This window comes from Rattus norvegicus, chromosome 16, assembly GCF_021556685.1.
Source record: "Rattus norvegicus strain SHRSP/BbbUtx chromosome 16, alternate assembly SHRSP_T2T, whole genome shotgun sequence".
Lineage (NCBI taxonomy): Eukaryota > Metazoa > Chordata > Mammalia > Rodentia > Muridae > Rattus > Rattus norvegicus.
In genome coordinates this window covers 18,930,917-18,956,068 of record NC_141549.1, presented here as the reverse complement: position 1 = coordinate 18,956,068, position 25,152 = coordinate 18,930,917, and the positions used below count along the sequence as shown (strand labels likewise).

The window sequence follows — 25,152 nt, the reverse complement described above, 5'->3', positions numbered from 1 at the left end:
CTCTTCCAGAGGACTCTGGTTCAATTCCCAGCACCCATATGGCAGCTCACAACTGTTATTAGTCCCAAACATTGGAGGAGAAAAACTGCGACCCAATTAATTGTGGCCACAATAATTAAAGCAGGCATAGGGGTTGGGGATTTAGCTCAGTGGTAGAGCGCAAGGCCCTGGGTTCGGTCCCCAGCTCCGAAAAAAAGAAAAAGAAAAAAAAAATTAAAGCACGCATTTTTATTCATGTACATAGGCTGCCTCCCCATAAGGCAGGGTTCGAGAAGACAGAATTGAATCTGAGGAAGACAAGGTTTTGGTTTTTTCTTTTCCCCTTTTTTTTTTGTCGGAGCTGGGGACCGAACCCAGGGCCTTGCACTTGCTAGGCAAGCGCTCTACCACTGAGCTAAATCCCCAACCCAAGACAAGGTTTTTATAGCCCAGGAGTAGGGAGTTTCCAAATGGGGGAGTTGGCGGATAAAATAAGTGGGGTGCATGGGTGAACATAGGGGTAAGGAGTTAGTCCTACAGGCTCCTGAACAAAAACACGTGCTAGTGACAAGATAGTCACACATGTCCGGAACCTGAGACAAATGGAGGACTGCAAGGTGCTTGTAACTTTTTAAAGCAAAAACATGGTTACCATTCCTGGAGCAGGCAGTGCAGAGTGGATTGTAGTTAAGGTTACAAGTTACTGTTGTACCCAGATTGTAAACACCCCAGAGACCACCAGGAGTCACAACCCGATGGCATGAGGGTCTTTATTCAAGTTGGAACTGGGCCACCAACCTTCCTGATGGAACAGGAAGGAGAGTTCACCCCAGGTCTAAGTGAAGGGGGTTTGTAAAGAAAAACACCGCAAACGGGAGCCCCCAACCTCGGCATTACATGACAGGGTAAAGGAGTGTTGGTCTTTCAGCTATGGCTTTACAGCATCTGGTTAAACCACAAGGAGGGAGACTACATCAAAAAGGAGCACCTGACCTGGGAAAGACTTAGGTTTCCTGAGCCCACTCTGGTTATCAGCCAGCAGCAGCTGCTCTGTCTATTTGCCACTGCCAGGGACATTTCGCAATTTTTTTCCTCAGACCTCAAGGGAGGGGGCCATGCCTCTCTAAGGGCTAGTTAACTTAGAATGGGATTTTAAGAACAAAATGGAGTTTATTCTGCTCTCTCTGTCTCTTCATTCCCCCCACTACTAGTTGCCTTGGAGGCCAATCTTGGGTTCCTTGAGGTTCAGACTGCTAATTTGTTGATAGTGAGATCTCATTACTATTAGCTGAATAGCCCCCAGTCTCTGTCTTATATATTGTAAAAGCTTGTTTATGATACACGGTCTAAAGGTAAGAAGTAAAAGAGTAACTAATGGTCCCACGAGGGTAGAAATAAAAGTTGTTAACCAGGGGGAGGAATCAAACAGTGAGTGGCACCAACTTTTATAATTTCCTCGTATTCTCTGGCATCTATCTATACATTCCCTAACTTTAGCTAGCGATTCAGCCAGAGAATGTCCGCTGTGCTCCAGGTGGGAAGCAGACCTTTCTAGGCACTGGATGTCTTTATCTATAGGGAGGAGATCCCGGGAGCCAAGCCCGCTTACACACCCTCTGTCTGAGGAGTGTTTCAGGAATGTCAAGCCCACTTACACCCTCTGGGACACCTCGCCAGTTGTCTGTTCTTATCACTTTTACAGCTTCTGCCTCCAGCCATCTGTTCTTATCAGTCTACACCTGCAACTTACGGTTTAGGGCTATAGGGAGGGTGGTGACCGGTAGTGAATTGGTCCTGGGTCCTAGGTGACCTTCCCACCTGCTTGTCTTTGTAAGCCGATGTTTTCTTTCTTTCTTTCTTTCTTTCTTTTTTTTTTTTTTTTTTTGGTTCTTTTTTTCGGAGCTGGGGACCGAACCCAGGGCCTTGCGCTTCCTAGGCAAGCGCTCTACCACTGAGCTAAATCCCCAACCCTAAGCCGCTGTTTTCTAATTAAAGTTTGAGAGCTCGATCAGAGCACAGACTTGCTCTACTTCTTTGGCCTCCTGTCTGCTCCCAGGTCTCCGCTGAACCCCTGGAGGTCGGGCAATTGTTTTGTTTGTTTTATTTTTGTAATGTTAGGGCAGCTATCCCAATGCCAATCAGGGCTAGCCCTCCCCCTAGAATTAATGTTAAAGTCAAAGAGATAGGTTCTGTCCTTTGTCTCATAAGGTCTCCCTCAATTTGTCTTCCTAAGGCTAATGATAAGGAACTAAGGCTCTTAATACCATTTTCCCTGAATAATAGATTATGTGGGGGCACTAATTGAACCAAAATACAGAACCCATCTGGGGTCCAAGAATTAAGAATCACTCCATCCTCGCAAGGGGTCAGTCCTGTCGAACAGGCCCACCATGTCTGTTCCAGGGAAATAATCTGTTTGGAATGAACTATGGGAACGGTTCGATTGCGGATGTGTTGATGTGACAAGGGGACTTTTCCCCAGACAGGTATCCTGTTTCAATACAGTCTGGAGGGTTAAAACTGGACCTTCCTGTGACCAACCATCTATACATAACTATTTAACTATTAACTCGGTGTCTTCATAAAAGGGGAAATGTAAGACACTGTACATATAGCAGGGACAGTAGACGCAGGACTGAGACCAAGTCATCCTTTGTTGTTGTAAAATTATTAAAAATAATGGCTGTCTTTTACTCCCACTAGGTCCGGCACCACAGTGCCCCAAGATGTCTGGTGGATATCTTCATCTCAGTCAGCAAAGCCTCTCACCTGCTCTGCTCCATCCCATATCACACTGCCAATGGCCTCTCTCTGAGCCTGGCAACAATCTCTCTACTCATCCAGTTCCCAAGGCAGGCTGCACCACCATGCCAGAAAAATACATCTCAATTCCGTGGCGGCTCAGTGTCTCTGCTGCCACACACTCTCCCAAACTCAAACCTACACAAAAAGAACACACAACACAATAACCTCTGATCCAATTGATAAGATATAATTGCCCACCTAAACATACAAAGTCCAGTACACATCCATCCCTTAAGAACATTCATAACGGGGTTGGGGATTTAGCTCAGTGGTAGAGCGCTTGCCTAGGAAGCGCAAGGCCCTCAGTTCGGTCCCCAGCTTCGAAAAAAAGAACCAAAAAAAAAAAAGAAAAAAAAAAAAAAGAACATTCATAACAACCTTTAAAGGTACAAAGTGGAATCTTAACATCGGCCTCCACGTTCTCTTGGCAGCTTCTTCCTCCAGTCTCCCTCCGTCCAGTCTCCTCCTCTTTTTTTTAAGATTTATTTATTTATTTTATGTATATGAACACACTATTGCTGACACACCAGAAGAGGGCATCAGATCTCATTACAGATGGTTGTGAGCCACCATGTGGTTGCTGGGATTTGAACTTAGGACCTCTGGAAGAGCAGTCAGTGCTCTTAACCTCTGAGCCATCTCTCCCGCCCCGTCTCCTCCTCTTCCTAAAACTTTTCTCTCACCCATCGTCCAATGACAGGCCTCGTTCTATCTTGAACTTGCCTTCACCTGTATGACATCCTACCATCTTTAACTTGAGGAAAATGGCGTCCTTTTGAACCCTCTGTTTTGGTACAGCTAGAGCCAGGTAGTCTTCCTTAGTGGGGAAGCAGGTCTGGTGTGGTTGGAGTGCACCCAGTCAGTGATTTCATCCAGTTGGTTACAGTTGGTGTGGTCAACAGGATGATGATGTGTCCTTTTCACCTGTGTCTCCGTGTACCTTGGTGACATCTCCTCACATAGTCCCAGTCTCCTTGACTTGTGTGGTTCTGGAACTGGGCCTGCTTCGTACAGGGCACATAATTCAGGCCAAACATATTCATGAGCCCACTGGGTAACTCTGACCCCGAATATTAAATCATTATCTTTCAGTTCTGTAATGGCTGCCAACTGTAGACTGGGGACAGTGGGGGATGGGCATCTGGCAAGGAGAATATTTTTATCTGATACAGGGTAAAGAAGCATCATCCAGTCCCCACCAGTGTCGAATTTAGTTAAGGTCTCTTAATGTCTTATTTATTCCTTCTATCTGCCCTGAACCTTGGGGTCAGTATGCACAATGCAATTTCCAATCTGCCCCAATGAATTTTGCTACATTCTGGCTTACCTTGGACACGAAAATCAGTTCACTGTCTGACCCTATCCATGAGGAAATCCAGACCTGGGTGAGATATCCTCTAGTAATTTCTTGGCCACTATCTTTCCTGTCTCAGTCTTAGCTAACAACACCTCCATCTATCCATCTATCTGGAGAAAATGTTCACAAATACCAGCAGATATTTAGAACCATACCGTCCCTGCTTGATCTCTGTAAAATCAGTTTTCCCAGTGAGCCCCCAGTCTCTCACCTTGCAGTTAGGAATTTGGATGTTTGGCGTTCCTGGGGGTGTTCTCAGCTGGCAAGCTTTAAAGTTTGTCACTATATCCTCAAGAGTGCTCTGTACAGCCTCGAAAGTCACCTTAGATTGTCTCACTGCTCTGTCATTCGTTTCCCTCCCATGTGAGTGACTCTGCATCTTTCTGAGAACAGTTCCTGCTAAAGAGGTGGGAATTATTCAATCGATCACCACCAGCCCATTTAATTTCTTCTTCTGCATAAATCAGTTGCTCTGGATGGTTCTGGTAGGACAGTGGCCAATCTAGAGATGGCTGTTTCCTTTAAGGCTACCTCCTAAGCAGCCTTGTCAGCCAGGCTGTTATCTCTAGCCATTGTTTCCTTTTGGATGTCCTGTAGAATTTTGTCTTTATTTTTGACAGTTCTTCCTTCTGCTGTTCGGAACCCACGTTCCTGGGAAATGGCTCCATGCACATGAACAGTAGTAAATGAATATCTGGCTGTCCCTGCAGATGCTAACAGCCAGTCCTTTTCCCATGATGGGGGTTTGTGGTAATGTTATTAGCTTGGCCCTTTGAGCAGAAGTGCCTGGAGGAAGACACTGAGTCCAGATTACCATTGCCTCCGTTTTTGTAGTCACTGCTGCCCCTGTTCTCTCCTCCGACCCTCATGGATGAAGCTGCTCTGTCCGTAAACCAGGTCCGCTCTGTCTCTGACAGAGGAGAGTCTCAGGGTTCAGGGAAACAGGCAGCTGGAAAAATAACTCAGCCAGGGTTGCTTAGTGAAATCTGATAATGAATCATGTAGGCATTACTGAGCCATCAATCAGAAGGCTGCCTGAGTACCCCTCTAATTGCATGGGAGATAGTCATAATCGAATTCTGTCCCAAAGTTAATGTCTCTACATCTTTAACCAACAGTGCTGTGGCTACAATAATATGCAGGCAAGCCAGGTGGCCATCCTACTGCCACTGGGTCCAGTTTCTTTGATAAATAAGCCTCCGGCCGTCTCCATGGTCCTAGAGTTTGGGTCAAGACCCCTTTAGTTACTCCTCCAGAAGTCTGTTGAAGCTTGGGTTTCCTTTCTCCTAGAAGGACTCTATCCAGAGCTCAATTCAGTGTCTTTCCTGTCTTTCCCTACTCTCTGCAACTTCTGCTAGATCCCGCAACGACTTTCCTCTTGATCTTTCTTGAATCTGTAACTTCTTCCTCATGTCTGGCACTAACTGATGGAGGCCAGAGCTCCCGGACTAGAACTCTGTTTTCTCAGGGTCTACGTGTGTATAGCCTTACACATAGTCTTTATGACCTGTTCAAGAAATAACGCTTTTCTCAATTTCCCATCTAATATCATATCTAAACCTTGGCCAAATTACTGTTGAGATCTGCAGAAAGAGCCTGGTGGTGAATCTGGAGATTCCTTCCTTCCACCACATTAAAGTCCCAATCTGGGGGGGTTCCCTGTGGGGCCAGGAGCCAGTTTCTTGGCCTCTGTCTATGGTGAGGAGAACCTGTAAGAGCTTTGAGAGTCTGGGGGTGGGGAAGGCATCTGCCCTGAGTACCCTAAGGCGCATGGAAGCGAGTGGTTGTTGCCTCTCAGTGGGCTGAACGTGGCTGGATATTGTCAGTGAGAACCTCTCTTTACAACTCAGAGACCACATCTTTTTTTTCTTTTTCGGAGCTGGGGACCGAACCCAGGGCCTTGCGTTTGCTAGGCAAGCGCTCTACCACTGAGCTAAATCCCCAACCGCTCAGAGACCATATCTGTTCAGACAGGGAGCGAGCACTTCTCCTAGCAAGAAGGGTAGCCATTTACTGAAAATAATGAGTAGCCAGGAGTCAGTTGCAAGCTCTGGTGAGGGAGACCTGGGCCCATTTGGGGACTCTCCTGTCCAGTGTGTCCAGGCGTGGAGCCCTGCTCTCCGGGAACTCACCTCCCAACTCAGGGAAAGCCTGGTTAGGTCTACAGGAGGGCCCAGTCTTAGACCTTCTAGGGGCCCTGGATACCAGTGGGCACTGTGCCTGCACTGAGCAGAGGGGGAAGGGGAGAGGGGATAAGCCCTGTGTGAGCCGGTCCTGAGAAAAAGGGGAATCACCAAGTGACTGCTGGGAATCGAACTCAGGGTCTCTGGAAGATCGGTCAGCGCTCTCAACCTCTGAGCCATCTCTCCAGCCCTGAAGCTGATGCCACCATTTCTGCTGCTGTTCCTGTTGATGAAGAAGTGTCCGCAGGGGGAAAGAGGGGGAACTTTTGAAGCACTTTATCCTCTACAGCTGACACCCTGGGGAGATTACAGGTTCCCCTCTGGTGGCCATCCAACATCAAAAGCTGGCCACTCCAAGTTTTAGTCAGTGGTCCTTAGCCCTAACTTCCTTGAGTCAGAATAAGATTAAAGTGAGAAACAATCTGTCCCTTGGCGTCCCTCACAGTTCATACAAGTAAAGACCAAACAACACAACAAATAAGACAGCCACAAAATAGCCACTCCACGACTGACTGAAAACAAAAATTAATCCAAAGACTAAGACTCACAGATTCACAGATTCCCACTCCAGAAACCAAAAGCAACTGACAGTAGGGCTGTCTGTCTTCCAAGGCTGCGACCCTCCAACTGTTAGCCTCTCCATGCTGCTCATACAGACACCTTGAGGCCTTTTTCAAAACCGGAAAGCAAGAACAGAAACAGGCAATACACAAAGACACAGACACCAGCTGGTGCCAGACTCCCTGGGTCAGGGGTCCTAGAAGTCTGGGGGTTCCTGGCCAATGCACCAAATGTTGTGTCCAGATTGTAAACACCCCAGAGACCACCAGGAGTCACAACCCGATGGCATGAGGGTCTTTATTCAAGTTGGAACTGGGCCACCAACCTTCCTGATGGAACAGGAAGGAGAGTTCACCCCAGGTCTAAGTGAAGGGGGTTTGTAAAGAAAAACACCGCAAACGGGAGCCCCCAACCTCGGCATTACATGACAGGGTAAAGGAGTGTTGGTCTTTCAGCTATGGCTTTACAGCATCTGGTTAAACCACAAGGAGGGAGACTACATCAAAAAGGAGCACCTGACCTGGGAAAGACTTAGGTTTCCTGAGCCCACTCTGGTTATCAGCCAGCAGCAGCTGCTCTGTCTATTTGCCACTGCCAGGGACATTTCGCAGTTTTTTTTCTCAGACCTCAAGGGAGGGGGCCATGCCTCTCTAAAGGCAAGTTAACTTATAATGGAGTCTTTTTCTTTTTTCTTTTATGATTTATTTATTATCTATAAGTACACTGTAGCTGTCTTCAGACACACCAAAAGAGGGCACCAGATCCCATTACAGATGGTTGTGAGCCACCATGTGGTTGCTGGGAATTGAACTCAGGACCTCTGGAAGAGCAGTCAGTGCTCTTAACTGCTGAGCCATCTCCCCAACCCTTAGAATGGAGTCTTAAGAACAGAACGGAGTTTATTCTGCTACCTCAGTTCCCTCAGGGCATAGCCCAAGCCTTGAGAAAACAAATATAATTATAAATGGGAATGAACTTAGTTCGTCTTCTCTATAAGATGGTTTTCAAGCCCAGGATGGAGTCACACTGCTTCTTCACTGTAACTCCAGCTCCAGGGGGTCTGACACCCTCACATAGACATACATACAAGCAAAGCACCAGTACACATGAAATAAAAGCAAATGGGATACGAATTGACTATTTTTATTACCATTATACTGCCTTTAGCCAAATAGTGGAGATTTTGCTAAATCTTGTATGAGTCCAGTAAGTGTTCATACTCTGTGAGTTTGAAGCCAGCCTTGTCTACAGAGTGACTTCCAGGACAGCCGGTGCTACACAGAGAAACCCTGTCTCAAAACAACAAACAAACAAAGAAACAAAACAAAACAAAAAACAAAATCAAACCTTTCCAGACATAAAATCTCAGGCTTAGTACTTAGGTACTTAGGTACTTAGTACTTAGTACTTAGTACTTAGTCTCTATAAGTGGTTTCTATAATTCTGTGAGGGTCTCTGCCAACACCAGGGCCGGCAGAGAAAAAACCCTAGTGAGGCAGGAGGGGAACCCTAAGCTACATGACTCTGCACCTGGAGTCTGATACAGGATGGTTTATTGTAGCCATACGCACAATTTTGGGGGGAAACCATTCTGCTGATAATTAACCCAACTGTGTACAAGGAAGCTTAAGCCATGCTTATACTGAAGCTCTTTACTGAGTACATATGGTCACTTCCATAAAGATGGCTCAGTCCTGTTGACCAAGAGGAAAATGTCCACAGGAAGGACTGACCGGCCTTGCCCTGCAGACAACACAGGTCACCAAGCTGTTAACCACATCCACATTCTGGGTAGGAAACAGTCATACACAGCTTCTGTCCAAGACACTAGCTCACTGTTTCACATTTCCTGAGTGCTTCTGAGTACAGGCACTCTAGTTCTCTATAAAACCCCATCCTGGGTGGCAGCACAGCCTCTGCCGCCCCAACACTGGGGATGCAGAGGCAGGAGGATGACAGTTCCAGCACAATCTAAGCTACACTGGCTGAACACACAAAGATCATAGCTCAGAACTGCTTTGCCTCTAAATTCCCCAGGAACTAGAAACTGGGTTTGCGGGTCTGAGAGTGGGCAAAGGCTCAATGCTGCCAGAGTTCAATTGTCAGTCTTAACCTGATAACTTCAGTGACTCTCAGTGTCCCCTGCCACCCAGCCCATCCCCTGGTCTTTGCTTGGCCAGCAGCCTGGTGCGCAGCCCTCCTCCTTCCTGTGGGAAAGAATGGAGTATGCCCATGGCACAGTCTTCATGGGCCCTGTAGCCATCACAGGGAGTCAGGAAAGGGGTCACTGGAGTGCAGGACCTGGGCATTTCTGGTGTGTCAGACATTTGTAGGGGACAAGCAGCAGGTGGAGCTGACCTCAGAGACTGGGGCACTTGGGGGATGCAGGCTGCTCCAGCATAGAAGCATTAGGACAGCAGAGCTCAATTGTGGGGTGTCATATATTGGGGACCTTGGTGCTGAGGGCTGCATGTCTGAGTCTCTAGGGATCGTGGGGGTTATGTGTGTGTCACTGGCATTTCGGAGACATTGGGGGTCTCCCAATATCTTTGAGGGCTTTGGGGTCTCTGAGAGTCGTTGGATATTTTGGGGTGTCTATGAGCATGCATGGTTATTTGGGTACTCCTAAGGGTCATTGGGAAGTTTGCTATGTCTGGGTATATGAGCCGAGGGCTCTTCTGGCTTCTGGCTGTGATTACATTCAAAGATTTCTGTAGACTGGTTCTTGTCACCATCCATGCCTGACATCTGAGGTCATCCTCTGAGAACACACGGGGGAAGGAGAGAATAGACTCTTGTCAGCTGTCGTCTGTCCTCTGTGTCTGTCACCTCTGCTCCCAGAGTATTCCACTCCCCCAAAAGGAGCCTCAGGTCATGAGCTGAGGCTGCTGGAGCCTAGGGAAGGGAGGCTGCTCATGTCACATCATTGTGTCTGACTTTTTTTTTTTCCTTTTTCTTTTCTTCGGAGTTGGGGACAGAACCCAGGGCCTTGCGTTTGCTAGGCAAGCGCTCTACCACTGAGCTAAATCCCCAACCCCTGTGTCTGACCCCAGATACCAGCATAAGCCAGGTCCCCATTACCCCCTTCAGTGCTAGGGTTCCTGTACCCCACGGCCCTGCCAGCCTATGTGGTTAGCATCCCCAAGGGGGTCAAGGAGAGAGCTGGCCCCCTGATCCTGTGAACCCACACAACCATGCCACTTCTTTCAGTCTACCTGGATGGGGTCCTCTCCCACAGCCTGGAATGTCTCTCTGCCTCAGGGATCCGGATTCTGTCTTCACACTCCCTTCCCCTGAGCACACACCAGCTGGGCTCCCACTGGTCCTGGGACTTGCTGGCTTGCCCATTTACACCAGTGGGAGGACAACACTTCCAGTTCCTCCTTCAGTTTCCTCTTACCCAGCTGCTCCTCAGACCTCAGGGTCTTAGCTCCTGCTGCCTTGCTGAGGACCGCTCCTGCCTGCCAGGTATTTATCAGCTATATGCCTTCCCTGAGCTGGTCCCCACAGCCCCTCTCCAACAGCCTGCCACAGAAACTTCCACAGAGCTCGGAGAATTAAGGACAGGTTTTAAGACTCTGTGGCAACTCCTAACTATGTGTTGAAGCCCTAACCTTTTTTTTTTTTTTTTATAAATCTTTTTTTTCCTTCTTTTTTTTTTTGTAGCTGGGGACCAAACCCAGGGCCTTGCACTTGCTAGGCAAGCGCTCTACCACTGAGCTAAATCCCCAACCCCTTGAAACCCTAACCTTAATGCCTCCTCTTCTAGGATGCCTTGTGAGAGTCTGTCCCTTCTTTCTGTCCTGCCTCCATGCGGACAGACTTCTGATCACTTCTCCATTCGGGGGTTGGACTTCTGATCACTGTCCAGTTCTGATCTTTCCCAGGACCAGATGGCCCCTGAGTACCTGCCCAGAGCTGAGGCATTTTAAGTGATCGTTCGTTGAGTGAATATTTGTAGAGCCCAGCAAAGGTCAGGAAGCGGGTGGAGGGGAAGCTGCGGGCCAAGGAGCTCAGAGTGAGGTCACAGCAAGAGAGAAGTGGGACAGTTCGGCCCCTCCTCCTCTCGTGAGAGCCTGAGGCTCGCAGAGGTCTCTCTGCTGACCCCTCTACTCCTACACCTGCTCCTCTTCCCTCAGGTGCTGGACTCACAGGTGGAGAGCGCCAGAAGCGGTGAACCCCAACCCCTAGGCCCTTGAGGCTTGGGACACCGCAAAGATCAGGAGGTGAGACCCAGGGCTCAGGCAGCTGGCACGGATCCTTCACAGCATCATGTCTGCCTCACTCCAGGGTTGGGCGATGTAGAATAGCAGGGTCTGCAGGAAAGATGGCCAGGACCTGGGCTAGGCTGTTTCCAGGACAACAACTCATTTGCACATAGTTGCGCCTTGGCCAATAGGAGTGTTGCAGATGGTGGGAAGCCCGGGCAGGTAGTCTAGTCTTGTGGGCAGGTGCGGGATGTACCCATTTCACAGACCAGTAGTTGGAGACTCAGGGACCAGGGAAACAGCTCAGCCAGGGGTCATGAGCTTTCATGTCAGGAAACTGATTGGGGTGTTTTATTTGAGCTTTGTTGGGTCTTACTATGTAGACCAGGCTGGCCTCGAAGTCACAGAGACCCACCTGCCCCTGCCAGCCGAGTGCTGGGATTAAAGGTATGCGCCACCACATATAGCCTGGTTTGAATTATTAATTAATCTGTACTTTTTTAAACCCATGGTGTTTAACTCATTTAAACCCACAGTGTTTACCACACAGGTGGCTAGAATGGGGAGCACGGGAGCTGGGCTGCTGTGGTCATGCCTCCCGATGCTGTTGGCCCTCCTGCACGAGTCAGGGAGTCAAGATCTTACCTGCACGGTTTACGCAAGCAACGTGGACTGGACTCAGACATTTAATGACACCTGCCTCAATTTCAGCGGCCTCGGCCTGTCCCTGCCACAGAGTCAGCCCTTGAAGGCCAGGCATGCACAGGTCCTGGACCTGTCTAAGAATAACCTTCGGGTGCTCCCTGGGGTCTTCTTTGCCAACCTGGAAAAGCTGCAAACCCTGATTGTCACCCACAACCATCTGGACAGTGTGGACGGGTCGCTGGCCCTACGCTGCGACCTGGAGCTCAGGGCAGACTGCAGCTGTGGTCTGGCCTCCTGGCAAAATGTTCGGCAGAACAACTGTTCTGGGCAGCAGCAGCTGTGTCTACACCCAGTTACGGCAGCTCCCAGGAACCTCTCCACCTTCCTCCAGGTCAGCTGTCCCCCAGGCTGGGCCCCGGGGTCCATTGGCGCCCTTGTTGCTGGGACTATCTTCCTGGCTTTGGCTGTTGGTGGATCTGTGCTGGCCTGGAGGCTTCGTCGCCGACATGTCGGTAAGCAGGGTCTCAGCAAAGTCCAGAATTCACACGATGGCCCCACACCAGTGACAGACTTCTTGCCAAGGTACAGCAGCCGGCAGCCTCGTCCCAAGGCCCCAGACTTGCCACCCAACAGGTCCACGATGGATTATGAGAATGTCTTCATTGGCCAGGCAGCCGAGGATTGTTCATGGTCTGCAGCCAGGTGAGTGACCCCTGTCCACAATGAGCAATTACTCTGCTTTAGAGAGCATGGAGGCCTGAGAGAGTGGAGTCACCATGAGTATATAGTTGGCCTGAAACTGTCAGCTGGGCCTCGTGAAGCTTCACATGTTCAGATGAGGGCTGCAGGCCTCACCTCACCTCCAGAGGTAGGAGAATAAGAGTTTGGAAAGTTCCCAAGGGGCCAGCCGCCATCTTGTGAGCTGTAAACCCAGCTCATACCTCTGAAGGAACCAGGGTTCCAGGTCAAGTAGGACTTGGCAAAGGGTCAGCAGTCCAGTCTCCTGGCTCACAGATGTCTGTGTCCCCATGCTAGAGGACAACACCCTCATCTCCCTGTGACACTTGGGATGCACAGTAGGTTAAAACTGAGTAGGTGAGTAAGGATGGTGTGCCCACCTATCTTCCCAGCCCTATGGGGTGGAGGCAGAAGGATTCTGAGTTGGGGACCACAAGAGACTCTGTGGTCTGTGTGTGTGTGTGTGTGTGTGTGTGTGTGTGTGTGTGTGAGAGAGAGAGAGAGAGAGAGAGAGAGAGAGAGAGAGAGAGAATTGGGAAGTTTGTGGGGGGACTGACCAAGAATATGGAATAGGGAAGTCTGCTGGAAGCTGAGGTAGGAGATTTGTGTAACTCGGTTGAGAAGAAATGTATGCAAATGATATGCAAATATTGAGAAAGGGGAAGTGACCGGTGGAGGGGGATGGGGAAGGTCACCAATGTAGGCCGAACCAGTTAGTCAGGAAAAAGGAGAGATGGCCCCACCCTGGCTTCACTGGCCCTGTTCTAGGCCCTGCTCAGCTTCCCAAAAACCGAAAACTGGGGTTTCTTTCTTCCTTGTACTTCACGGAGCCTGTCACAACCTCTTCTGCGATCACAGGCAAATGATAGTGAAAAAAGTTAAAAGTAAACCGGAGGTGGGGCTGGATTGGAGCTGGAGTGCTCTCCCAGACATCCCGTCCCCGCCATCCAGACCATCTGGGGTGAGGGTGGGGGATGTAAAATCCGAGTTCAGGCTAGCCTGGCCTACACAAGACCCTGTCTCAAAACGCAAGGACAAAGGGGTTGGGGATTTAGCTCAGCGGAAGAGCACTTGCCTAACGAGCGCAAGGCCCTGGGTTCGGTCCCCAGCTCCAGAAAAAAAAAAAAAAAGAAAAAAAAAAAACCGCAAGGACAAGAAGCTGGGTTCTGCACTGGAAAGAAAATATTGGCACATGTGCATGCACACATGAGTATACCCACACAGGCACGTGCATGTGCATGCCCAGACACACATACATGCAGGAGCCATACTAGTACATATGGATGCACACTCACGCGTGTGCGCGCACACACACACACCCACACACGCAAGCACAGACACATATATGCACTCACATGCACACACATGCATGAATTATTCATGCACTCACACGCACAAATACGTCCACACACATACATGGACGCAGACACACATAAATGCACGAACCATACATGCACATATACACCCATGCACACGCACAGACAACACAAATACACACGCTTACATGCTTGCACACACATGCATGCACACGCACACACTCATACCCATGCTTACACGAGTGCACATATACAAGTCAAATCAGGTGTGTGTCTTCCACACATATTTTAATCATGCTGAATCGGTGACTTTCAGAGGAGTGGGAGTCACACAGGAAGTTGGAAAAACAGGTAGGAGCGGAACAGGAGCATATTATCTGTGAGAGCCAGGCCAGCCTGGGCTACACGATGAGACCCTGTCACTGGCCCCTGTCTCTTCGCCTCAGTCACCCGCCTCTGATGTACATCTGCCTCCGCAGAAGCTGCCCTTCTGGAGACAATGACTGCTACATGAACTACAGGAGTGTCGACCTGGACCCTCAGCCCGTCTATTGCAACCTGGAGTCCCTGGGGCGGGCCCCATTGGAGGACGATGAGCGTGTGGTTTCCTGGCGCTGAGCCGGGTCTGGCCCACAGGGACAGACATTTAACCTGAGAATCCGTTCCCCGCAGTACCCCCCGCCCCGCTCCCGCACGCCCAACATCACAGGGAGCAGGAAGACTCCCAAAGAGGAAGAAAGATCAGCAACAACCCTCCGGTCAGTGCGCATGCAGATGGTGCTCCATAAATGCTCTGGGCCACGTGGAACTCTGAGCAGGACTGACCGGTGATTTCCGGAAAGTCCGAACTTTATCTGAATTCACAGTTCTGCTCGCTCTGTGTCCCCTCTGCCTGCTGCTCACCCACCAGCCACTCAGACTCCATAGGAGGCATTCCTGCCTTCTCAGCCCTTAGGGATCTTTCCCCTCCCTTCCTCTCCGCTTCACTCCCCTCCTCTCTCCTACTCGGGTCATCCGGAAGCCCCGAGAGGTCACAACATGGTCTTCATCCGTTCCTCCTCCCACCCCTTATCTTCCTTCCCTTCCCCACCCTCAAGATTCCCGGGTTCCCGATCCTAGGTCTGGGCTCCAGCCTATGTGGCTCTCCCTGCCTCTCTGTCTCCCTGTGTCCCCTTTTCTTTCCTTTTGTCCTTCCCACCAGGATTTACTGCTCACCAGAGTACACTTAAGGCTCCTTCAGTGCTGTGGTGGCTCCAGGTTGTTACTTTGACAGAATCTGGATTTAAACCCAAAACTGGAGGGCGCACACACACCTGTGAGCGACTTCTGCTTACTTTAAAATGGGAAAATCTCTTCTCTCTCTCTCTCTCTCTCTCTCTCTCTCTCTCTCTCTCTCTCTCTCTCTCTCTGTGTGTGTGTGTGTGTGTGTGTGTGTGGGTGTGTGGGTGTGTGTGTGTGTAGCCCTGGGTGTTCAGGAACTCACAGAGATCGTCCTGTCTCTACTCCGGGCTCAGACTAAACTGACGGTGGAAGATGCACTTCTTGTCTGGACCTTTGAGAGAAAGCATATGCCCTGCTTTTGATCCTGAATTTTTAAAGTGGGCAGACTCGCCTTTAATCTGGGCCTCACCCTCGGCTGGGAACCTACATAAGGACAATGGAAGAAGAGCTTTTGCGCTTTGCTTGCTGGCACATCCATTCCTTCACTGGCACTGGAGCTCCCTTCAAGACTCCAGCACATACTGAAGAGCAGCCGAGACACCCAGTCTTGTTGACTGAGCAGCCACTGGCTTCTTACACTTTTCATTCCCAGCCAGCCGTTGTCGGACTATCTGGATTGCAGAGGCCCCCTGATTCTGGGATGTTAGGCCTGGCTTGAAATGGGGATGGGAGGAATGTCCAGAGGGAACCTAGAAGGGCGCTGAAGCAGAGGCTGCAGCAATGAACTGCTGACTGTCCTGCTCCTCCTTGCGGCTCAAACATGGCAGGACCACCAGGCCCTGGCTGGTCACTCACATCAGCTGTCAGTCAATAAAATCACCCCAGGCCAGCCTAATGGAGGCCCGTCCTCTGCTCCACTTCTCAGGTGACAAGGGAAACTGAGGCTAGGGTGATGGGAATCATGCCGAGATCACTGAGACGCCGCATAGAAACCAAGCTCACCTTTATTAGCAGAGTTTTAAATAAATACACAATCCACCCACCCAGCCCAACCCCAATAAATTAATAATATTATTAAATAAAAATATAAATAGCATCATGGAAGGGGAGTGTAGGTAAGGAGCAGGGCCCAGTGCTCAAGCGCAGTGGCAGCCCTGGGCTACCAGATCATCATAAGTCTGCAGTGACACGCCGCTGTCTGTCCTGTGCATAAGAACCACCGGGGTGTAGCTGGAGGGGACACAGCACGGGGCCGGCACTCTGTCGGGCTGCAGGCCATGCAGGCGTGCTTTGATCTGCGCATGCGTGTTGGCCGACCGGTAGAGGTGGGGGCACTCGCCCACGCACATGCTCAGTTGCAGCTGACGCGGGGACAGTACCCAGTCGCTCCAACCTAGGTCCTCGAGAGTTGCCTGCACAGTCTCCAGGTGACAGCAGCGCCCGGGACCCAGCGGGCACGAGTCTCTTGGGTGCAAATGCGCGCTTCGGCGCCCCCTGCCGGCGGCCGATCGTAAGTGCAGTTCCAGGCGCGCGCCGCCAGAGGGCAGCACGGCTAGGTCGGGAGGCGGCGCCAGGCGCAAGCGCAGTGCGCGAGCGTGGGGTCCCTGGAGGCTGATCGCACGTTGCAGGGGCCTGGTGATGTCCCAGGGCCTGGACGAAGGCGTCAGCAGGAGCAGCGCTCGGTGCACGCGGTAGGCTTCGGGGAGACCCTGAGTCAGCGACGCCCGGTTGACGCGGAGCAGCAGCCGGCCGTGGGACCCCAATCGCACTGCAGAAGAAACCAGAACGCCCGTTACTCATGTGCTCAGTATGTGCCAGGCACAGGTGTGTCCGTGTGCAAATGTGCCACTCCCACCCACCACAGGGCCTTTGCACAGATGTTAAACATATGTAGCCCAAGGTCTCTCAGGGTAGCCCTGGTTCTCAGTGTAGTTAAATAAATGTAACTCTCGATGTAAGCCAGGCTAGCCTCGAACTCAGAGATCTGCCTGCCTCTGTCTCCCAAGTGCTGGGATTAAAGACTTCCACCAGCACCTTCTGGTTAAAAGCTGATTTTGCTCTTAGCAACAGGGAGATCTCTAAGGTCTGCCCTGTGGAGTACTTCTCAAACCTTTCCCCAAACCTCTGAATAAAGTGTTTTAACAAACAAAAGTTGATTTTCTTTAAAGCAGTGTTTGGTGGCCACCTTTTCACACTTGGGAAATGGAGGCAGAAGGATTGCCCTGAGTTTGCAGTCAACCTGAGCTACAAAGTCCCTATCTCAAAAAGAAAGAAAGAGAGAGAGAGAGAGAGAGAGAGAGAGAGAGAGAGAGAGAGAGAGAGAGAGAAAGAAAGAAAGAAAGAAAGAAAGAAAGAAAGAAAGGGGGCTAGAGAGATCGCTCAGAGGTTAAGAGCACTGTCTGTTCTTCCAGAGGTCCTGACTTCAATTCCCAGCAACCACACATGATAGTTCACAACCATCTGTAATGGGATCTGATGCCCTCTTCTGGCCTGCAGACAAACATGCAGGCAGAAAGCTGTATGATGTATACATAATGTTAGAAAGAAAGGAAGGAAGAAATGGAAAAAGAAAAAGAGGAAAACAATGAATGGGACGGGGGCTGCAGAAATAGCGCAGCGATTAAGAGAACGCACTCTTCTTCCAGAGGACCTGAGTTCAAATCCCAGCAACCACACGGTGGCTCACAACCGTCTGTAATGGGATCTGATGCCCTCTTCTGGTGTGTCTGAAGACAGCTACAGTGTACTTACATATAATAAATAAATCTTAAAAAAAAAATTGGGACAGGTTCTCACTATGTAGTCCCAGCTGGCCTTGAACTCACGGCAATTTCCCTGCCTCAACCTCTGGAGTAGTTACCATATCCAAGTAAGACTTTGCAGGTCGTCAGAGTGACAGTTCACTGGGATTCACACAAAGCTAGCGGATTTGTGAAGGGGCGTGCCCAAGCGGATTTGTGAGGGGGCGGGGCCAGATCGGCCTGGGTCCTAACGCGGAGCCGAGGCCCAGGGATCCTCCTCCCTCCCATCCAGGCCACTGTCACTTGTTACAGTAGCAGATTCTTGACCAGCGATTGCGTCAGATTCCGGATCCAGTTCCCGCAGGTTCTTTTCCCTCTGGCTCTCAACCTGGCTCTCTTTCCTACCTCCCCTCTCCAGTACCCTCTAACCATCCCCCGTGTCCTCTCCCACTAGAGTGCTGTGCATCTCCAGGAAAGACCTCGACCTCTCTGGACATCATTTGTCCAGCTCCGGTCTGAGGACGGTCGTCCTTCCTACTCTGGCTGAGCCCACTGCACGGGGGACTGCTGGCAACTCCAGAGGTCACAGCAGGGGAAACTGAGGCTCGGAAGCTGGACTGACTGGGTCTCGTGGACTTGAGTGTGTTGGTTAGAGCTTGGAGAGGGTGTTGCTGAAGTGGGTCCCCAGCTGCCACTTACCCTCTGGACTGAGTATCCGGACAGCTGGGTCAGGGGTTGGTTCTGAGTTCGAGTCCTCCCGGCTCTGGTTGGCATGCAGTCGGCTCAGCAGGTCCTGGAAGCGACCCCGTAGCTCGTCCGGGTTGAGTTGGGACTCAGAGAGGGAGCGTCGCTGCTCAGGCACTGCCAGGGCGTCCCCCTGAGATGGCCATGACAGCAGAAGCAGCAAGAGCAGCAGGAACAGCAGGAACCTCAGCTGAGGACCGCCTGTAGGCTGGGCATGGAGCGCGCGCAGGGCCATGTCGCTTGTGTCCTGAGTGTGACTTTGCGTTAAGCCTTCGCAGCTGCCTTTATACCCACTGGACTCTGTCCGCCCCGCCCCCTTGTGCGATGCCAACTCGGGTGACCAGGCTAATCCGGGCGGGAATCCCAGGGCTCCGCAGGGGGGCGGGGGCGGAACCTCTCAGCTCACGAGGGAAAATGCGGGGACTGTGACCTGAGTGAGTGCTGACTGTCCCCACAGAACATGTGATGTAGTCCAGACTGAAGTTCAAGTGGCTTCTTCCTTCCCCTTGGGACCAGGGCTCTCTCTCCCTTTCTTCCTCTCTCCCTCCCTCCCCTTCTCCACCCCCATCGAAGGTAAAGAAGCCAAGGAAAATCTAGAAAAGGCAAGTTCAGGCAAGTCACCCTACGTCTCAGTGTCCCAGGAGTAGACTTTACAACCCTGTCTAAATGGGCTGGGACAGAAGAGCAAACCAGGGAGTACTGCACCCATTCAAGGTTCTCTTCGGAACTCCTACTAATGCTTCAAAACCCTGTGCGAACAGCTCCTGCTTCAGGAACCTTCACTAGATTTCCAGGATGACTGGGTGCTCACACACGCCTGCCCTGTGCCTGCCTCAGTATCCCCAGACCAGGGGTCTCTATTGGGGAGAGAGGCAAGAGGAAATCTGCCCATGGGTCTCCTTCCAGTCGGGAGTCGGTAGGTGGCTGGAGGGTGAGGGCAGTTGGTCTCAGGCTCCAAAGGAAGATAGATGAGGACGAAGTCGCCAGGAGCCCTGTCCACAGTCAGCCTGAGCCTCCGAAGGGTAGTGGCTGTAGCCGGGACTTCTGAGTGAGACCAGAGTGAGCATCTAGGGCACCAGGTGTCACCAAGTTCTCCTGCTGGGATCTGGAGCACCTAGGGTTCCCTCCCAATATCTACGTACTGCTGGGTGGCCTCTGACCTGTGGGGTGACTCCAAGTTATGACTGACTATGGGGCTCCATGTCCCCCTGTGAAGGCCAGGTAGGTGCATGGTAAGTCTTCACCCGCCGCCATCCCTTCTGTCCCTCTGTCCTGGTGCTCACTGGACAGGAGGTAGAAGCCCGGGCTGACCCCAGAACCCACCTCCTGCTGATCCCAGACCCCCCCCCCTCAGATCTAAGCCCTGCCCCTTATGCACTAGTCCCCCTCCTCCTGTAGACCCAAGACCTGCCCCCAAAGTTACCTGTCTGGTCTAGGACCCTTTGTCTAAATGATCAGTATGAAGGGAGGTGACCCTGCCCTTGTGCTCCCGTGGGGAGGGGCAGCTTGGTGGACACCCAGCCGGTGAGAGTGGGGATTATTTTCATCTCTGAACGTTTTTCCCCCAAAATTTTTTTTTTTGGTTCTTTTTTTCGGAGCTGGGGACCGAACCCAGGGCCTTGCGCTTCCTAGGTAAGCGCTCTACCACTGAGCTAAATCCCCAGCCCCGTTTTTCCCCCAAATTTAAGTCTCAGAGTCAGATTCTCTGCTGTGGGCAAGCTGCTGACCTCTGATCGGTGGCCTGGATCTCAGGCCAACCATCGACCATCAGTCCCTGTGAAAGGCTACTGTCGTCTACATCTCCAGGGTGGGAGTATGGGGTGGGGGGCGGTGCAGGGGACTCACGATACAAACTGAGGGACTATCCGATGGTCCCATGTGACCTCGAGCAAGTTCCTCAGCCTCTCTGTACTACAGAGCAAAAGCCAGGGATTAGGAGACTGCTTTCTCTCTGCGTGAGATGAGAGGTTGAGGTAGGACCCCTATGAGTCACAAGTGGGGAAACTGAGGCTGGGGGATGGCCCAGGGTCTCTTGGAATACAGGCTGTGTGGCTGCACAGATGTGGGGCATGGGAATGAGCCAAGCGGCTGCTCAGGTCCACGGGGTGGGGGAGCCATGTGCGGTGGCCCTGGGGCCCACCTTTTGAGGCAGATGGTGGGGACATGCCTTGATGTTCTCAGCACTTCTGTGCCCCACCCAACCCTGAAGGCTGCAGATGCAACTTCAGCCAGCCCAGGTTGCCTCTCTGACCCTCGGCGTCTCCTTGTGATGGGCCCCAACTTACCTAGCATACATTGGCCCCTTCAAAAAAGTCGCTGGGGCTTCCTATTTAGGCTCTCTCTCCCTCAGGCTTCCATCCTCCTTCAACACACAGCCGCTGCTCTGTGTGACCAGCCATACCTCCAGCTTCATCCCAACTGGGCCACTACAGGCTATGGTAGAGAACTAAAGACGCCCATGTGACTTGAGTACACAGTAGGCGCTCAGTAAATGCACCTATGCACCTTGATGCCCTTCTAACTCACAGCTGCTTGTTGATGGAGACCCAGGTCCAAAGTCTCAGGGTGTCATCTGGGGGCAGAAATACGTATGTCAGAGGCCTAGGGGACAGTTCCTCCAGGTCCATAACACTCTCACTTTGTGAATCCAAATCCATAATCCCCCTGCCTCGGTCTCCTGGGTGTCAAGATGACAGAATGAGCGGCCAAGCTCTTCCTTGCTATATAGCATTCCACGATTCCTACATTGTGACGACTGTCTCTTTAAGATCAAGATCAATCAGCCATTTACTTTATTCATGGAATGTTCTCCAACAGCAAGACAGGGTCCCCCATCCTCTGATAAGCATCATCACCCCTGAAACACAGATTTCTGGTTCACAAAACTCTGGAATGTGGCATTGTGCCAACTTGGCTCCTCTTTCCTCAAAATCCTCAGCTGATGACCTCATAACCGGTCCCGGGGCCAGAGCCGTGTAAGGGTGGCCTGATTGTGGGCTTCCAGCCAACCATGACCTCAGCAGGCTGGGACCCTGACCAGCTGCTGGGCCAACCCCATCCTCGTGAACACGAGAAGGCACTGGCCTTCCTGCCCCAAGGACAGCACCTTGTGACCCCTGCAGATCAATCTGAAACGTTATGTATGACAGTCCCCAGAGGACAGGGTAACCTGCTGACCTCTTCCCATGATGACCTCGGGGAGTCAGCAGAATCCTAGATTATCTCTGCTTCCGGGGGAGTAGCTGAGGCTTCAATGGCGCTGCTAGCCCAGGATTGACTAACTAAGGTGATTAAAGTCTTGGCAATGATGTTGGTTTCAGGCAGTCAGAGTTCAGATAGGTTTGGGCAAACTCCATGTTGAATTTCTATTCATCTCTTAAGCCCCACTTTCAGTGCCCCTTCCTGTCTAAGCCTTGAGAGTTTTGCTCCTCAGTCCCCTCCAGTCGAGGGGACTCTCTCTGCTACTGAGCCCCATCCTGAGCTGACTTCCTGAGGCATGGCTTTACTTACTGAAATTGTTTTGTTGTTCTTAAGCACACGACACATAAATGTACTATTTATGTAATGCAGACATCTCCCCTCTTGGGTTCTAGAATATTCTATCCCATAGAAAGAACAGCACTCTCATCCTGCCTGCCCACCACTGCCTGCCAGGCTCCTCCAAAGCTGGTGCCCTCATGTGGTGACAATTTTGGTTTCTTTGAAAACCACAGAAATATTGTAAGAATATGTTTCGTTTTAATCCCAGCCGTGGGAGATCAGACGGCTTCCACATATGGTTCCTGACTTCCTCTCCACAGACAGCATTCCTGGGTCCCAAGGCCACACTCTGGGGCAGGTGAGCTGGGACCAGCCCACAGATTGTCCACAGCAGCTGACCATGAATTTGCCCTGTGTCCTGGCAGGGGTCTGGTTTTGCAGCTGCAGATAAGTGTCTGTGCCTGTGTGACATTTGGAATTCTGGGGACCCTTCACAGGGTATAAAAATGCTAGGGTCCAAGAGTAGGTTTTTGGTTGTCGTTGGTCGTGGTTTTGTGTAAAGAAGAAACACCAAGAAAAAGAAATTAGATATCCTGACCACAAAGATCAACCTTGCCTCAATGAACTCAATGCCCCTAACCAGCAGGAAGTAGTCTAACACGATCACCCCATTCCTCACTATCTCTTTCTCTCTCCTCTCTGGTGTTAGGATAGAAGAAAAAAGAACCCACAAAGTAGCCACAGTCCAGCCACACTGGTCCTCTGGCCCTTTTGCCTGCTCTGTCCCCCCAGAGCGACATAGCCACTGTCCCTGTGGGGATTGTAGTGCCCAGCCTTCCTCCAGCCAGGACACCGTGAGTGTGAGCCTACTCCTCCTGTGCTGGGCACACTGAGGGGGAAAATGCTGTGTCATGAGGAGACGGAAGAACTGTTGCCTGCTGCTCCTGTGAAAGCACCCAGGCATGCAAGAGTGAACAGTTAGAGAAAAACAGCCCCTAGGAAGAGAGGAAGGAGGATTGGGGCTCAGCCAGGTCACGCATAGTACCTAACCTACAACATCTTGTCTCAAAATAGACTAAATAGAAGGTTGGAGCTCGCTGGTACAGGGCCTAGAGCTCAGTTTGAATTGTGGCTCTGTTGGAAGGGTGCTTGTAGCTCAGTTGGAAGGGTGCTTGTAGCTCAATTGATACGGGGCTTGTAGCTCAGTTGATAGGGTGCTTGTAGCTCAGTTGATAGGGTGCTTGTAGCTCAGTTGATAGGGTGTTTGTACCTTAGTTGATAGGGTGCTTGTAGTTGAATTGGAAGGGCGCTTGTAGCTCAGTTGATAGGGTGCTTATAGTTCAATTGGAAAGGTGCTTTGCTCTAAGTCTCAGGCCCTCCAGAAATGAGCTCAGGATAGAAGACAGGCCTTCTGGCTGGTAGACAAAAGCCAGGGTTCCTTAAGAACTTGTAAAATGGGTCTTCTGTCCCCAAAAGGAGTCCCTTATAATCGCCAGTTTGCCCACTCGAGCTCGTGATCTCTTGCACAGCCCTGGCCAGGGATAGATTTCTTTCTCTCTGCTCTGCACTCTTCCTGATGCCTCTGGATATATTTTCCTTTGCCCACAATACAAACCTGCCCCCCATAACAAATCAGCCATTTGGCAGTTTCTATACTGCCGTTTCTTTTTTTTTTTTTTTTTTTTTCTTTTCTTTTTTTCCGGAGCCGGGGACCGAACCCAGGACCTTGCGCTTACTAGGCAAGCGCTCTACCACTGAGCTAAATCCCCAACCCCTATACTGCCGTTTCTATACCCCTCTTACTGTATACACTGTATACAGCTCTGGGTAGAGTGCTTGCCTAGCATGCACAAGGCCATAGATTCTATCCTCAACACCACATAAACCAGGATTAGTCCTGAAGACCTGTCACCACAGCACCAGGGAGGCTAGGCTCAGGGATCAGGAGTACAAGGTTATCCTTGGACACTGAGTGAGTTGGAGGCCAGCCTGAATAGTATCTCAAAAAAAAAAAAAAAAAGGAGACATCAGAAGGTGGAGGCTGAGGGTGCTTGTTGGTTATGTTTATTTTATTTCAGTGTATGTTGGAGTCCTGTGTACATGTCTGTGCACCTCATGCGTGTCTGTGTCTCAGCAAGAGCAAAAGCATCAGGCTCCCTGGAGCTGGGGTTATACTTGTGGGAGGGGGAAATTGAACCGGGGTCCACAGGAGGGTACCTTACCTAGCAGAGGGAAGGCGTCAACATGTCTGACAGCCCCTCCCCCACGTCTCTATGAAAATAAGGCCCATGTTTCTACCAATTACACAACAGCTATCACGCAAAGGCTCTCAGACCAGGCCCTGTACCTTCTCTTGTGGGCGTGACGCTTTCTGTGGACTGAAAGCTGGGGGCAGGGGAGTGGGGCAGGGAGACACGGATAGAAGCAAAGGACCCAGTACACAATTGCAGGGCAGGCGGGGCCCTGGGCTCACTGGGTAGCAATGTAGGCAAATGGAAGAGTCCAGCCTCAGAGTGGGGCTTCAGCCATGGTTCAGTGGTTAAGACTGCCTGCTGCTCCTGCTGGGACCAAGGTTCAGTTCTCAGCACTCACAGGCGGTCACAACCGGCTGTAACTGAGACCCTTTTCATGTCTCTGTGGGCATTGCTCATGCACATGGAGCACGGACATGCACACAACACTCATCAGATAAAGTAACATGTAGAAAGAGGTAAAGACAACCGCTACCCAAAAGTCTGTCTTCCCTGGGAGTGTGTACCCAGGAGGCCGAGGAGCAGCGCTGAGAGTCCGAGGCCTTGAGATTGACTCAGAAAATAAGCCACCAACTCAAGACGGATGATCAAAATGTGAATGCTTCACTCCTTCTTTAAATGAGGAAAAAGAATACCCTTGGCAGGGAAGAGAGAGGCAAAGATTAAAACAGAGACTGAAGGAACACCCATTCAGAGTCTGCCCCACATGTGGCCCATACATATATAGCCACCCAATTAGACAAGATAGATGAAGCAAAGAAGTGCAGACCGACAGGAGCCGGATGTAGATCGCTCCTAAGAGACACAGCCAGAATACAGCAAATACAGAGGCGAATGCCAGCAGCAAACCACTGAACTGAGAATAGGACCCCCGTTGAAGGAACCAGAGAAAGAACTGGAAGAGCTTGAAGGGGCTCGAGACTCCATATGTACAACAATGCCAAGCAACCAGAGCTTCCAGGGACTAAGCCACTACCTAAAG

The 25,152-nt window shown here is 50.9% G+C and overlaps 2 protein-coding genes and 1 non-coding gene across 7 annotated transcripts; 1 reads left to right on the top strand and 2 right to left on the bottom strand.

The window, feature by feature from the left end:
- Positions 1-6,041: 6,041 nt before the first annotated feature.
- On the bottom strand, positions 6,042-6,330 carry LOC148000429 (Nuclear RNase P). The gene has a single exon (XR_015640594.1).
- Positions 6,331-10,272: 3,942 nt separating this feature from the next.
- On the top strand, positions 10,273-17,095 carry Lrrc25 (leucine rich repeat containing 25). Of its 4 annotated transcripts, XM_087588961.1 has the most exons (5): positions 10,273-10,353; positions 11,025-11,111; positions 11,477-11,540; positions 11,630-12,440; positions 14,272-15,995. In XM_087588961.1, the coding sequence occupies exons 4-5, from the start codon at positions 11,653-11,655 to the stop codon at positions 14,408-14,410; spliced, it is 927 nt and encodes a 308-aa protein (XP_087445087.1). In that variant the 5' UTR covers positions 10,273-10,353; positions 11,025-11,111; positions 11,477-11,540; positions 11,630-11,652; the 3' UTR covers positions 14,411-15,995.
- Positions 15,940-19,528, bottom strand: Gdf15 (growth differentiation factor 15). 2 transcript variants are annotated; one of them, NM_019216.3, is made up of 3 exons: positions 19,216-19,528; positions 18,394-18,685; positions 15,940-16,721 (listed from the first exon to the last, which is right to left on the bottom strand). In NM_019216.3, exons 2-3 carry the CDS (start codon positions 18,671-18,673, stop codon positions 16,090-16,092), a joined length of 912 nt encoding a protein of 303 aa, NP_062089.2. In that variant the 5' UTR covers positions 18,674-18,685; positions 19,216-19,528; the 3' UTR covers positions 15,940-16,089. The 2 variants fall into 2 exon arrangements, with proteins under 2 accessions (NP_062089.2, NP_001398512.1); NM_001411583.1 differs by lacking the exon at positions 19,216-19,528 and having other exon boundaries at positions 18,394-18,699.
- Between the last annotated feature and the right edge of the window lie 5,624 nt (positions 19,529-25,152).

What these genes read in the sequence shown, in the direction of transcription:
- Lrrc25 (XM_087588960.1), top strand. Translation starts at nt 11,653, where the DNA reads ATGGGGAGCACGGGAGCTGGGCTGCTGTGGTCATGCCTCCCGATGCTG. An exon ending in TGTTCATGGTCTGCAGCCAG is followed by an intron (nt 12,441 to 14,271) that starts GTGAGTGACCCC and finishes CTGCCTCCGCAG; the next exon opens with AAGCTGCCCTTCTGGAGACA.
- Gdf15 (NM_019216.3), bottom strand. Translation starts at nt 18,673, where the DNA reads ATGGCCCTGCGCGCGCTCCATGCCCAGCCTACAGGCGGTCCTCAGCTG. An exon ending in CCGGATACTCAGTCCAGAGG is followed by an intron (nt 16,722 to 18,393) that starts GTAAGTGGCAGC and finishes TTTCTTCTGCAG; the next exon opens with TGCGATTGGGGTCCCACGGC.